This window comes from Thalassophryne amazonica, chromosome 19 (assembly GCF_902500255.1).
Source record: "Thalassophryne amazonica chromosome 19, fThaAma1.1, whole genome shotgun sequence".
Taxonomy (NCBI): Eukaryota; Metazoa; Chordata; class Actinopteri; order Batrachoidiformes; family Batrachoididae; genus Thalassophryne; species Thalassophryne amazonica.
In genome coordinates, this window is record NC_047121.1 from 29,045,415 (window position 1) to 29,061,967 (window position 16,553).

General features: G+C 38.6%; 1 protein-coding gene across 1 annotated transcript in view; it reads left to right on the forward strand.

The window, feature by feature from the left end:
- LOC117531873 (homeodomain-interacting protein kinase 1-like) overlaps positions 1–16,553 on the forward strand; it is a 28,883-nt gene that overhangs the window by 11,678 nt on the left and 652 nt on the right. The window contains exons 8-9 of the mRNA XM_034195066.1: positions 49–212; positions 294–493. Of these exons, the coding sequence (XP_034050957.1) occupies positions 49–212; positions 294–493 (364 nt within the window). The remainder of the gene's footprint in view (positions 1–48; positions 213–293; positions 494–16,553) is intronic.

The following is a 16,553-nucleotide window of genomic DNA, read 5'->3' on the forward strand; positions in this document are numbered from 1 at the left end:
GAAAGAATGAATCAGGTTTCATCAGGTCAACATTCTCTACAATTCCAGGTCTATGGAATAGAAGACAACGCCGAGTATGAGGACAGGAAGGCTTTTGTCAGCCTACTTAAACAGCTGCTGCAGCTGGACGCCAGACAGAGGACAACTGCAGCCCGAGCTTTGAGACACCCGTTTGTGACAATGTCACATCTGAAGAAGAGCAGCAGCTCTTAGTAAGTCCACGTGTCTGTGAACACAGAACAAACATCACACACCTTCAGACAGCTGATTGATTATTCCTGTGCTTTCCACAGTGTGACGGAGTCCCGAACACTGATGAGCGTCTGTCCAGAGATGGATCCAGCAGTTGGAGACAGTGAGGACTTTAGTGGAGTGTCTCAAGAACCTGATTCCTCCAGTGATGGTGGGACCTTCAGTGGTGGAGCTGCAGCTGGTGGGACCTTCAGTGGTGTGTCCAGAGAAACTGTTTCCTCCACTGGTGGAGCTGCAGCTGGTTGGACTTTATTGACGAGGCTGAAGAAACTGTTTCCTTTTTTCAGGGTTCGTGAGACAAAGTCTGTAATAAAAAGTCAAAAGGAGAGATTGTCTTTGTGTCTTTTCTGTCCTCTTTGCATGAGGACACACAGCACACACATCAGCCTGAAAGCAGAGTATTTTGACATCAGAGGATATTTATAGAGATTGTGAATGAGCGTACGTGCACGGTGACCCTTTCCTGTGGAACGCACTGAGAGTAAAAGGAGACAACTGTTATAATTATAAAATAAAACACTTTACTGAGTGATGCTCTGTGAAGGTGAGTCATGGTTAAAGTGGTTGATTTCAACGTGTGGCACAGCTGCATCACAATGTCAATGTCAGCGGCAGATGAGTGGGATCTGAGGACACGGTCCCCAAGAATAGATGTCCAGATGTCCATTTTTAAGCCAAATGCATCAGGCTGGTGCACTTTAATGGCAAAATTAACCAGAATGTCAGTGACATTTTAGCTCATCGTGGTCCATGAGGTCTTGAAGAGTAATAAAATCAAACTAAATGATACCCAAGTGGAGAAGATAAGGTTCTTATGACGCATCAAAACTCATTCAAATCAGCTTATTTACAGGCTCACTTGTGGAAATTTCACAAAAACAATAACCAAGTTTTGTGCACAGTGATCAGTTCTTCCAAACAAAACAATCAGAACTGAACTCATTTGAAAATTGAGGGAGCAGATGCAGCTTTTCTGAATTGTGGACAGACGTCTCATGACAGCAACAGCTCATATGCCCCCAGGCTGCACGATAACTCACCTAAGAACATACTGCTCGTGTGTGTGTATAAATATAAATAACAGCAAAAATAAAATAAAAGTCAGACAAAGCAAGATGATCTGGCATCTTGACTGGATGTAGTTTTTGGGGACATAGCAGCAGTGTCCTCTGTTGTCAAATTATTCACAGAGACACACGTTACATCTAACTCCTAGTTGCAAAACAACAAAAAACTTAATATCAAGAAGGAACAATGAGATGTACAAGAAGAAAACAATTTACCTCACAGTGTTCCACTCTATTGGTGCAACTGTCAACATGGAGGGCCAAAAGATGGCATCTCATCCTGACAATATTCAAAAACGGCTAAAGGCAGTTTTTGAAAATTTTGAGGCATTTTGAGGTGAGGACTAACATCTAATTCATCCTGTAATGGGGCTATGTCCAGTGTGTTTTTTCCACTATTTGAAGCTCTCCTAAGTTGCATAGTTCCTATGCATAAATTCTAACTAAATAATGGGAAAACATACGAGGGTAGGCTGAAAAGTTCTAAAGCTGACTATGATGCAGTTGTCGAATTGAACAAATTCAGGGTTATTTTTCTACATAGTCTCCCTGTAACTCCACACACTTCTTCCAGCGGTGCTTGAGTGCTTCAATTCCCTTGGCATAGAAGCTTTCATCTTGAGAGTCAAAATAGTCCTCAACAGCAGCCATCACCTCATCATTGCTCCGATAGTGCTTCCCAGTCAAGTTTTTTTTTCAGGTTTGGGAACAGATGAAAGTCCGAGGGTGCCAAGTCAGGGGAGTATGGTGGTTGATCTACCATTTCGAATCCACACTCGTGGATAGTGGCCATGGCCACTGTTGACTTGTGAGCTGGGGCATTGTCTTGATGGAACAGCACCCCTTTCGTCAGCTTTCCTGGTTGCTTCTTTTTGATAGCCTCGTGTAACTGTCTCAGTAGGTTAGAATAGTACTGTCCATTTATGGTTTGTCCCTTTTTAAGATAGTCCACGAACACAATGCCCTTGGCATCCCAGAAAACTGAAACCATGACCTTCCCCGCAGACGAAACGACCTTGGCCTTCTTTGGAGATGGTGACCTTGGGTGTTTCCACTGCATTGATTGTTTTTTGTCTCTGGTTCAAAGTGGTGAACCCAACACTCATACTGGGTAAGAAAATGTTCCATGTAATTGGCTGGATCCTCTTCAAATTGCGCCAAGTTTGCCTTCGACATGACTAGCCTGGTGCGTTTCTGATCAGGCGTCAGAAGACGTGGCACCCACCGAGCTGACACCTTTGACATTCCAAGTTCTTCATGCAGAATGTGTTCAATTCTCTCACGGGATATTCCCACAGCATCTGCTAGCTGATTAATCGTTGATGGTCTGTCGTCCATCACCATTTCATGAACAAGGTCAATGTTTTTCTGGGTTGTGGCTGTTGCAGGCCGCCCAGTCCTCGGGTCGTCTTCAAGGCTCTCTCTGCCCCTTTTAAATTCAGCTGCCCACTTCTGCACTGTAGATATGGAGGGAGCTTCATCCCCTAATGTAGCAACCATATCCGCATGAATGTCCTTGGGCTTTAACCCCTTCTTATGCAGGTACTTAATCACACTGCGATGCCAGATTTTGTCCATTTTTGTCGTTTCCCTCTACCACAAACTTTCAAACTTGGCTATGAACCACAAACTACCTCACAACCTGGAAGAAAAAACACAGTTAGTCATCAGAAGAGTTGAACTTAATGCATGCCAAGTTTTATTGAAATGGCATTTCTTCTTCTTGGTGAGCCTTAGAACTTTTCGGCCTACCCTCGTTTTATTGACGCCTTAAAATGTAGGTATCTCATGCCAACAGCAGCACTAGACCAATATATGACTATAAATGTACCTCAAGGCTAAAAATAAATAAATAAATGTAAAAGTTTTGGAATAAAAATGAAGACCACCCTGCTCAGCCTGCCGCTCTCGTTGGAGCGACATCCCTGCTACTTTGGAATTGTGGAATAGCTCGTGCCCACAGACTGAGCTTATGACTATTTTCGCCTGACCCAGTTTCCGGTTGTTTGCAAAATGGCGCTGAATTTTCTGACATGAGAACATGCTGCTGGATGAGTGTGAGTATTGACTCATGATCATTTAGGTGTAAAAACACACAAGATACACACGTTCACAGGAATACATCACAATTATCTAGGAACTACTTTTTGTGCAGGAATTCATCAAGCACATCGGCCACGGGCGCGTACTAACACAGGGAGTACTAACATAGGGAGTCCTCCCTCTAGCTTTCATACATGTAACTCTATGGTCAAGACCAAGATCTTGGGATTTCTGAGTGGTTGAGACAGTCTTTGGTGGAGGAAAGACAAATTGAGACCAAGACCTAACAACCACAAGCCTGTTTTCAAGACTAGGAATTCAATTAGACTTAATATTACCCCTGTTAACTCAATTTCAATTTATTTTTATTTATATAGCACCAAATCACAACAACACTGCCTCAAGGCACTTCACACGGGTAAGATCTAACCTTACCAACCCCCTAAGCAAGCACACAGGCAACACTGGTAAGGAAAAACTCCCTCTGGTGTTTCTGAGGAAGAAACCTCAAGCAGACCAGACTCAGGGGTGACCCACTGCTTGGGCCATTCCAACTGTTACAAGATTTTTAACAAAAGATAGAGAAACAAACAGAAGAAATAGAAAAAAAAAAAAAAAACCAGAACAACAACAAAAACAGTCAGTTATTTAGATACAAATAATCCTGTTAAAATTTAAAGATAGAAGATTTTTGTTTCCTCAGCAGCTCAGATGGGATCAACTTGAACATTGCATGAGTTTAAAAGGACCCAAAAAAGTAAACCAATACTTGGCAGTGGAACTTTGATGTAGTGCCAGACATTTGATTAATATTTGAAAGAACGTACAAAGAACTTCTTGTTGATGAATTATTCCATCAACTGATGCCTTTGATGGACAACATGATGTGAGCCTCTCTTCAGAGTCGGACCTGGAATTCTTCCATGGATTTACATATCTGGGCCCAAACTGGCTCAAAGTGTCCTTACACATGGACAACTATTTTCAGGTTCAGCTGCTGAGCCCAGCGTCCCAACAGATGGTGTCCCCCCCCCCCGGATGTGCTTCTTGGAGTCATGAATTTTCACTTTCAGAATCTGCCCCAGAACCTCCTGCTGCTTTTACAGTCAGTTGTTGGAAGAAGCCATGAAATCATCTTTGATGGAATCAATGAATGTTTGACAAAATGTAGAAAATTTATGGACAGTCTGACAAAATAGAAATGGTTCAAAGTGGGACACATGTGGACTGCATGTGCACATAAGATATCAATGTCCACATGTTGGATTTGCAGGAAGCTGTGATTTTTTTTTCCAGGTTTGAATAATTTCAGGGGATTGATTTCTTTTCGATACTGGCTGAGTCTAATCGAGGGTGATGGGGAGGCTGGAGCTCATCCCTGCAGTCACAGCGCGTGAGGTCAGGGATGACAGCACCAGTGGCAGTTGTTATTAACCCTAGCCTCGACTGATCCCCTATGGAAATTCGATTTGTACTTCACATGTTTATTTTGAGGTGTGATCTGCTGGACACCCTTACTGACACAACCCTATTCATTTATACAGGCTTGGGACTGGCACTCAAAATGTACTGGCTGCACACCCCATGTGGCTGAGATTTGACAAATATCAAGGTTAATAAATAAAATCAAATATTAATAATTAAAAAACTGCAAAATTTAGGTTGTGTTAACTTTCACACTTACAACCCCAATTCCAATGAAGTTGGGATGTTGAGTGAAATGTAAATAAAAACAGAATACAATGGTTTGCAAATCCTCTTCAACCTATATTCAATTGACTACACAAAGACAAGATATTTAATGTTCAAACTGATAAACTTTATTGTTTTTGTGCAAATATTTGCTCATTTTGAAATGGATGCCGGCAACACGTTTCAAAAAGCTGGGACAGTGGTTTGTTTATCACTGTGTTACATCACCTTTCCTTCTAACAACAGAAGGAAAGGTAATGTAACACAGTGGTACACCACTGTAACACCACTGTGTTACATCGGTAAGATCCACACGGTAAGATCCTTTACACAATGATATCGATTTTATTGCAGTGCCGCCTGAGGGATCGAAGGTCATGGGCATTCAATGTTGATTTTCTGCCTTGCCACTTACGTGTAGAAAGTTCTCCAGATTATCTGAATCTTCTGATTATATTATGGACTGTAGATGATGGAATCCCTAAATTCCTTGCAATTGGACATTGAGAAACATTGTTCTCAAACTGTTGGACTATTTTTTTCATGCAGTTGTTCATAAAGTGATGATCCTTGCCCCATCTTTGCTTGTGAATGGCTGAGCCTTCTGGGGATTCTCCTTTTATACCCAGTCATGACACTCACCTGTTTCCAATTAACCTGTTCACCTGTGGAATGTTCCAAACAGGTGTTCTTTGAGCATTCATCAACTTTCCCAGTCTTTTGTTGCCCCTGTCCCAGCTTTTTTGAAACGTGTTGCAGGCATCCATTTCAGAATGAGCAAATATTTGCACAAAAACAAAAAAAGTCTATCAGTTTGAACATTAAATATCTTGTCTTTGTGGTGTATTGAATTTAATATAGGTTGAAGAGGATTTGCAAATCATTGTATTCTGTTTTTTATTTACATTTTACACAACGTCCAAACTTCATTGGAATTGGGGTTGTACTTAAAGTTATTGAAGTTTGGTCTGTTCAGGTAATTTATGAGAGCTGACAATCAGTTTGTTTTATAATGAAGATTGAAGTTTTGCCTTCCTTCATCTCATACACACATATGAATGAATATAAATTATATATATATATATATATATATATATATATATATATATATATATATATATATATATATATATATATATATATATATATATATATATATATATATATGAATATTAACTTTCCTATGGGTGTGTGTAAAATTATATGGACAGAGTGGCCTTGCCTGTTCTCTCTGTAATGTGGAAATGCGTCAGGAAGGCAATCTATCTTAAAAATTGCACAAAATCAAGATCTTTGTTGGATTTGTTGTGGTGACCTCGAGTAAAAAGGTGAGAAGCCAAAAAGCTAACAAATTTACAATATGACGTTAGGACTTTATGTTGCTGCAATGTAGTTTCGTAGAGTTTACAGAGGTTGGCACAATGTTGTATTTTTATGTTATACCACAATGTTGCCAGCAAACAATTGTAGATGGCATTAGAAAGTCGAGTTACACCAATGTAACTGTTGACTCCCGGCAGCGTTACTAGAACACTGTTGAACAACTAAGTGGAACCAATATTTTACTGAAAAATATTTAGTAGGTTTGGGGTTTACTTATCTATGTTGAAAGGCATGTTTCTTCACCTTGAAAGTTGTGGGAAATTGTATCTCACACATCAATCTAATGTCGGTTCTCAAGGAGAAATGCAACATAATTTCATAGTTTACAGACTGCCAGTGTCGTGTTTTTACGTTATACAGCACATTCCCAGCCAACAATTCTATGTTGTCACACTTTTTGTTAGTAATGATGATCGCTCTCCCATCAGTCAAATGTCTTACCTGTGCCCCATGTTTGATCTCAGAGAGGTCAAATGGTTTAGAACTATGTGAAAGTGTATATACGGTACCTTTGACCAACTTCAACGTTGTAGCAACGTTGCTAGGAGTCCACAGACTAATGTCTAACTGTCACTTTCTAACATCATTACAATAACATAGAATTGTTTGCTGGGAATGTTGTCTTTATAATTAGGGAATAAATTAGGGTTATACGGTCACAAATTGACCTTTACCTGCGATGTATTAGAGGAGCTGGTAAAACAGATATTTGCACCCTTATAACAACATGAACGTCTGAAAATCATCAGACACAACAGGGTTATTCCCATTCTAATACATTTCCATTGTTTGCATGGTTTATTTTTCTGTAGGTAATTTTTGTTTCCTCAGCAGCTCAGATGGGATCAACTTGAACATTGCATGAGTTTAAAAGGACCCAAAAAAGTAAACCAATACTTGGCAGTGGAACTTTGATGTAGTGCCAGACATTTGATTAATATTTGAAAGAACGTACAAAGAACTTCTTGTTGATGAATTATTCCATCAACTGATGCCTTTGATGGACAACATGATGTGAGCCTCTCTTCAGAGTCGGACCTGGAATTCTTCCATGGATTTACATATCTGGGCCCAAACTGGCTCAAAGTGTCCTTACACATGGACAACTATTTTCAGGTTCAGCTGCTGAGCCCAGCGTCCCAACAGATGGTGTCCCCCCCCCCCGGATGTGCTTCTTGGAGTCATGAATTTTCACTTTCAGAATCTGCCCCAGAACCTCCTGCTGCTTTTACAGTCAGTTGTTGGAAGAAGCCATGAAATCATCTTTGATGGAATCAATGAATGTTTGACAAAATGTAGAAAATTTATGGACAGTCTGACAAAATAGAAATGGTTCAAAGTGGGACACATGTGGACTGCATGTGCACATAAGATATCAATGTCCACATGTTGGATTTGCAGGAAGCTGTGATTTTTTTTTTCCAGGTTTGAATAATTTCAGGGGATTGATTTCTTTTCGATACTGGCTGAGTCTAATCGAGGGTGATGGGGAGGCTGGAGCTCATCCCTGCAGTCACAGCGCGTGAGGTCAGGGATGACAGCACCAGTGGCAGTTGTTATTAACCCTAGCCTCGACTGATCCCCTATGGAAATTCGATTTGTACTTCACATGTTTATTTTGAGGTGTGATCTGCTGGACACCCTTACTGACACAACCCTATTCATTTATACAGGCTTGGGACTGGCACTCAAAATGTACTGGCTGCACACCCCATGTGGCTGAGATTTGACAAATATCAAGGTTAATAAATAAAATCAAATATTAATAATTAAAAACTGCAAAATTTAGGTTGTGTTAACTTTCACACTTACAACCCCAATTCCAATGAAGTTGGGATGTTGAGTGAAATGTAAATAAAAACAGAATACAATGGTTTGCAAATCCTCTTCAACCTATATTCAATTGACTACACAAAGACAAGATATTTAATGTTCAAACTGATAAACTTTATTGTTTTTGTGCAAATATTTGCTCATTTTGAAATGGATGCCGGCAACACGTTTCAAAAAAGCTGGGACAGTGGTTTGTTTATCACTGTGTTACATCACCTTTCCTTCTAACAACAGAAGGAAAGGTAATGTAACACAGTGGTACACCACTGTAACACCACTGTGTTACATCGGTAAGATCCACACGGTAAGATCCTTTACACAATGATATCGATTTTTATTGCAGTGCCGCCTGAGGGATCGAAGGTCATGGGCATTCAATGTTGATTTTCTGCCTTGCCACTTACGTGTAGAAAGTTCTCCAGATTATCTGAATCTTCTGATTATATTATGGACTGTAGATGATGGAATCCCTAAATTCCTTGCAATTGGACATTGAGAAACATTGTTCTCAAACTGTTGGACTATTTTTTTCATGCAGTTGTTCATAAAGTGATGATCCTTGCCCCATCTTTGCTTGTGAATGGCTGAGCCTTCTGGGGATTCTCCTTTTATACCCAGTCATGACACTCACCTGTTTCCAATTAACCTGTTCACCTGTGGAATGTTCCAAACAGGTGTTCTTTGAGCATTCATCAACTTTCCCAGTCTTTTGTTGCCCCTGTCCCAGCTTTTTTGAAACGTGTTGCAGGCATCCATTTCAGAATGAGCAAATATTTGCACAAAAACAAAAAAAGTCTATCAGTTTGAACATTAAATATCTTGTCTTTGTGGTGTATTGAATTTAATATAGGTTGAAGAGGATTTGCAAATCATTGTATTCTGTTTTTTATTTACATTTTACACAACGTCCAAACTTCATTGGAATTGGGGTTGTACTTAAAGTTATTGAAGTTTGGTCTGTTCAGGTAATTTATGAGAGCTGACAATCAGTTTGTTTTATAATGAAGATTGAAGTTTTGCCTTCCTTCATCTCATACACACATATGAATGAATATAAATTATATATATATATATATATATATATATATATATATATATATATATATATATATATATATATATATATATATATATATATATATATATATATATATATATGAATATTAACTTTCCTATGGGTGTGTGTAAAATTATATGGACAGAGTGGCCTTGCCTGTTCTCTCTGTAATGTGGAAATGCGTCAGGAAGGCAATCTATCTTAAAAATTGCACAAAATCAAGATCTTTGTTGGATTTGTTGTGGTGACCTCGAGTAAAAAGGTGAGAAGCCAAAAAGCTAACAAATTTACAATATGACGTTAGGACTTTATGTTGCTGCAATGTAGTTTCGTAGAGTTTACAGAGGTTGGCACAATGTTGTATTTTTATGTTATACCACAATGTTGCCAGCAAACAATTGTAGATGGCATTAGAAAGTCGAGTTACACCAATGTAACTGTTGACTCCCGGCAGCGTTACTAGAACACTGTTGAACAACTAAGTGGAACCAATATTTTACTGAAAAATATTTAGTAGGTTTGGGGTTTACTTATCTATGTTGAAAGGCATGTTTCTTCACCTTGAAAGTTGTGGGAAATTGTATCTCACACATCAATCTAATGTCGGTTCTCAAGGAGAAATGCAACATCATTTCATAGTTTACAGACTGCCAGTGTCGTGTTTTTACGTTATACAGCACATTCCCAGCCAACAATTCTATGTTGTCACACTTTTTGTTAGTAATGATGATCGCTCTCCCATCAGTCAAATGTCTTACCTGTGCCCCATGTTTGATCTCAGAGAGGTCAAATGGTTTAGAACTATGTGAAAGTGTATATACGGTACCTTTGACCAACTTCAACGTTGTAGCAACGTTGCTAGGAGTCCACAGACTAATGTCTAACTGTCACTTTCTAACATCATTACAATAACATAGAATTGTTTGCTGGGAATGTTGTCTTTATAATTAGGGAATAAATTAGGGTTATACGGTCACAAATTGACCTTTACCTGCGATGTATTAGAGGAGCTGGTAAAACAGATATTTGCACCCTTATAACAACATGAACGTCTGAAAATCATCAGACACAACAGGGTTATTCCCATTCTAATACATTTCCATTGTTTGCATGGTTTATTTTTCTGTAGGTAATTCGGACGGTGAGGCTTACTGTTAGGCAGCATCACTCCAACAGTGGTCAGGGCGCGGAGTAATCCATCAAATGTGAAAATCCATAAAATGTGAAACGGTAATTCTGCATCAGAATCCACATCAATTCTTTGGTATGGTAACTTAAATTCACCCATTTCGGTGGCAGCGGTACGCGACTTTCTCTTGCTCTCAGCTAACAACGCTAACAGCTAGCAGCGCGCGGCCGGTGTTCTGCCGAATTGTACATCTCGTTACATAAATAGACAATTCCGTGTCCCGTCAATATTACGCATGTGTGCGCAGGACAGGAATGACATCTCATCAGAACACCGGTCAGGGCCTGGAGTAATACATCCAAATGTGAACGGTCGAATATTTTGCCACCGTTACCCCGATATTATAATGTCTGAAATCTCATACGATTAACCAATCAGATTTGTGGAAAAATGTAATTGGATTAGAATATAAAAATACATGTTACAGCAACTTCTGTAAACTCTACAAAATTAAGTTGCGGTAAACTTTAACCAAAATACAAAATTGCATTCACATAGTGTTTGCTTTTACCTAAAATGTGAAGAAAAATTCTGCTATATCTCTGCAACCAATAGGACGAGAGCGATAATGTGACATTTATATTAATGAGCAAAATATTTGTGTTTGAAATAGGAACTAATGAATGTGGATATATCCCAGTGCAGATCAGCCCTCTGACGCCTTTTATTTTCTGTTTCACAGTGGTTACATTCAAAAACTAAAACAGTCACAACTCCGCACAACCCTGCGGAAAGGATTTTAAGTGAATGTAGCCGAAACAGACACTTCTTCCTTCTGTCCTTTTCTTTCTCAAGTGATGTGTAGTTTTGAAGTTACATATGTTAAAATGGGCGCGTCTGTTTCTTTCTTTAACCTACAAAGCCTGGATCGGGTGGCCACCACCACTGCTTCTCATTACAACGCACATACTTCAAAGTTTGTCAGTTTCATTTTGTTTGTTTATTTTGCAGGTTATAATTATTAGTTGTAATTCTAACATCTGTATAATGAACTAAATGAAAATAAGGTTTCTTCCTGAATGGAGGGAGTGGATGCCGCAGACAGTAACTTATTTTAAAACTTTAACAGACACACACAAAAACACTAAAGTAAACATTTTATGAATCCAAGTGTCAAAATTGCACAATGTTGGTTTCAGTTCTTCATGTCACATTTCTGTCATGCTTTCGTCATAAATCCTTTGCAATCAAGAATATGAAGGAATGAGTTTTAATACTAGATGGCAATACAGCATTTTGTGCATGTTGATGAAAGGTCTGAGTGTCTTCCATGTGCATTATAATCATCCGTGTGCACCATTATCTTCCATGTACACCACCATCTTCCATATGCACCATAATCGTCCGTGTACACCATCATCTTCCATGTGCATCATAATCGTCCATGTGCACCATCATTTTCCATATGCACCATAATCGTCCGTGTACACCATCAACTTCCATGTGCATCATAATCGTCCGTGTGCACCATCATTTTCCATATGCACCATAATCGTCCATGTGCACCATCATGTTCCATGTGCATCATAATCTTCCGTGTGCACCATAATCGTCCATGTGCGCCATCATGTTCCATGTGCATCATAATCTTCCGTGTGCACCATTATCTTCCATGTACACCATCTTCCATATGCACCATAATCGTCCGTGTACACCATCATCTTCCATGTGCATCATAATCGTCCATGTGCACCATCATTTTCCATATGCACCATAATCATCCGTGTACACCATCAACTTCCATGTGCATCATAACTGTCCGTGTGCACCATTTTCCATATGCACCATAATCATCCATGTGCACCATCATGTTCCATGTGCACAATCACCTCTCATGTGCACCATCATCTTCCATGTGCATTATAATCGTCCATGTGCAGTCACCTATCAGGTGCACCATCTTCCATGTGCATTATAATCATCCATGTGCACCATCTTCCATATGTATAATCGTCCATGTGCACAATCACCTCTCATGTGCACCATCATCTTCCAATGAGAGACAACAGCTGTAATATTCATATGGTAAGATTTGATTGGCACCAGCAGCTGACAGTTACAGTATATTTCATAGTTTAAAATCGTTTATAGAGATAGACCACAAAATAAACTGTTCTTTCTTAAACTCTACATAAAACCCACAGGTGACTTGAAGATTCCAGATAATGCATAAAAATGATTGTTTTATTTTAAACACCTAATTGTACTCATTGTAGATGTAACAGTCATAACAATGTTGTCATCTAAAATTCTAAGAAATGGCAGCCTAAAATATACACAGCTGTACTGTCATAAAGGTCAGTACGTCCAGATACATTTGGGCCAATTTTCACATCTGACGGTCACGAAGGTGGTGACGTGTGCGGTTTGGTAACAGCACAGCTAAGAGTCAGTCACCAGAAATAATGAAGCAATGTTAAAAATGTTTTCAGGACTGATGTTGAAACACTAAATACAAAAATACTGGTCAAAATCTACAGGGGAAAAAAAGTTTTCAGAGGATACATTTATAAACATCTTAAAAACACAGTTAAACACTTGAATTGATGATTGATTGTATGAATAAATAGAAATAATACTAATAAATTAAACAGACCAATGCTTACAATACAATAATAGACTATGACTCGTGCTTAAAGGAAATGCCCACCGCCCTGTCACCAACAAGAGAGTGTAGGCTCATTTGTTATGAAATAAATTTATTTTTTTGGTAAAAGCAAAAATTCACCTGATTCTGCTCCATTCTTTGTATGTGGGAAATCTTGCAAAATCGACAGTGGATCAAATACTTATTTGCCTCACTGTATATTAACCAACATGGCAGTCTTCACCTAACAAGACGTCAAAAACTGTGGATATTTGGATTTCATTTGTCAGCTGAGCAGCAAACAAACAGATTATACAAACTACTAGCGTGTTGCCTGTGGGGATCTACGGGCTCTACATTGGGTAGTGTTTATAAAATAGGTAGCTGTCATTTTTCAAGGGTGGTAATAAATTATTGTTTCTCTGAGTTGGAATGGCATGTGAGTCCAGAATGTTTTTAGACCTCAACAGTTTTCAGAAGAACTCAATCCTTTTATATCCTGTTAATTACATTAAACAGTTAAACATATGAACATATATAAACATGTAAACCAATGGAATCATCAAATTACATGATGTAATGATGTAATTTGTTGATTCCATTGGTTTCCCTGTGTCACAAAACCTATATTTAGATACTTTGTTTGTAATTATATCTTGTGTATTAGCAAAGATATTGCATTATTGCTAAACGGAAGCCATTCTGGATGCCATCTTGGATTTCAGATCCTTAGAATGTGAAGAAAAAATGGCATCTTAATTTTTTTTTTTAAAGCTTATGATATCTTCTTTCAAAATCAAGTGAGTTTTGCTTTTACAATAATAATAATAATAATGATAAAAATACACAAAATTTCAAATGACCAATGTCAAAAACAGACACCATATTTTCTGGAGTATAAATTGTGGTTCTTTACTAGCTTGGGAGGTCCTGCGACATACAGTCCAGTGCACCTTATATACCAAAAAATCAAGTGCTCTCATTATTAATAATAATTATAATAACTATTTATATAGGACTTGTCCAGGAATCAAAGCACTAAATAAAAAAAGTCAAATAAAAAAGTATATTAATGCCAAGAATAAAAAGTACACTTCAACAATATCTAAAAAAATCCCACATTAAAGAGTTGATATTATAGAAAAAGGTGCGACTTATACTGCTGTGTGTTATATATGGGTTTTTCCTCTTTAAGAGACATTTTTTAACAGGTGCCACATATACTCATGAAAATACAGTACTGATGGGTCACACATATAATTATATGGGCAAAATGGTTATTTTAGCTTTTTATCAGATTAGACATGTAAACAAGTAAATATGAGAGGGCTAACATAACACTTTGGGCAATGTCCTTTAAAAACGGAAATCAGAAAAAATGTATGAAAGGCTAAAACAATGGCAGTGTTATGATGGTTTTGGTTTGGAGATGAGTGAGTGAAAGGAGATCTTCTGGAAACTAAAAAAAAAAAAAAAGTAAATCCGCAGAGATTGAAGGTGGGCGAGAACCAGTATAATTGTTGGGAACAGAAAAAGCCACAGAGGAAGAGCAACATAAAATGGGGGAAACAATAATAAAATAAATGTCTAATAATAAATAATCAGAGGCTTTCCTCTGCGTGACGAGACGGGTTACACTGATGCAGTTAACAGCTTTTGGCTTTTAATCAAATTATGTTTTACTTAAACAAAACAAAACAAAAACAAAAAAGCCCATGTTATCATTCTGATCAGCACCGGCTGTGTGTCGGAGCACAGTAAATGAACTGCATTTATATAGCGCTATTCCATCTGCATCAGACGCTCAAAGCGCTTTATAAATAATGCCTCACATCCACCCCGATGTGAAGGTGCTGCCATACAAGGTGTTCACTACACAACGGGATCAATAGGGGATTAAAGACCTTGCCCAAGGGCCTTTAGTGATTTTCCAGTCAGGCTGGGTTTTGAACTGAGGATCTTCCGGTCTCAAGCCCAACACCTCCCCACAGTGACTCTAATAACAACATCACTGTGGTAAAAATGTGCACAGTTCTGGGTGAATATGTTAAACCGCTTAGTGAGAGAACACACTCCAAAGCTTTCATTTTTTATGAGCAAAGATGTTTGTTGATGACAGCCATCAAGTCAATAATAATAATAATAATGATAATATCAGGATGAAAAGTCAAGACCACTTGTGGCCCACAATGTCAGAATATGCTGTAAAGAGAGTCAACAACCCCAAATCATAAAAGTTAAGACGCGATCCGAAAATGCAAACAGAAAATAAGTGATTTTTACATTTATTTTGCATTCGATTTCATTGCATACTGTGAGAAACCAGGCCTTTTCATTTTTTTTTCTGTCAACTTCATTTCCTTTGTTAATGTCCATCCATTCCTCAATTTCAGGCCTGCAACATCCCAAAAAATTGGGACACTAAATCATTTACCACTTTGTAATGTTGCCATTCCTTCTCACAGCACTTAAAAGATGTGTTGACACTGAGTGATGGTGGAGCATAGGTCTTATTTTGTCCCATTTTGTAAAAGTGTCTTAAGATGTGCAACAGCACGGAATTGTCGTCTTTGCATTTTTCGTTTCAAAATCCTCCCCAGATTCTGTCATGGACAGGCCAGAACTGCAGGCAGGCCAGTCTAGTACCCACATGCTCTTCTTCTGCAGCCATGTCTTTGTAATGTGTGCAGAATGTTGTTTTGCCTTGTCTTGTAAAATGCATGGATGTTCTTGGAAAAGATGACATCTTGAAGGCAGCATATGTGCCTCTAAAACCTCACTATGCCTTTCTGCATAAATACTGCCATCACAGAAGTGTAAATTACCTTTGCCAAGGGCACTGACACAAAGTCACACCATGACAGAGCGTAGCTTTTGGACTTGTTGCCGATAACAGCCTGGATGAGCCTTTTCATTTTGGGTCTGAGCACACTGCGTTCATCCCCCCAAAAAACAAGAATACTGATTCATCTGACCACAATATGTTTCCACTGTGTCACAGTCCAACCCAGATGACTCTGACCCCAGAGAAGCTGATGCAGCTTCTGAACAAGGTTAACAAAAGTCTTCTTTTTTGCATAGTAAAGCTTTAAGTGGCATTTGTGAATGCAACTCCATATTGTTGTGCCTGGTAAAGGTTTTCCAAAGTAATTCCTTGCCGATGTGGTTATATCAGCTATTGATGAATGACAATTCTTTATGCAGTGTTGTTTGAGAGATCAGAGATCACGGATATTTAGCTTAGGCTTGCACCCTTGCGCTTTACACACACTGAACTTACCCCAAATTCCTTGAATCATGTAATAATTTGTGCTGTAGAGGGGAAAATATGTAAATCATTTTCAATCATTTGAGAAACATTGTTAAAAATTTCAATAATTTTCTCACACATTTGTTGACAAACTGGAGATGCTCTGCCCATCTTTCCTCCTTTCAAAGACTCAGCCTTGT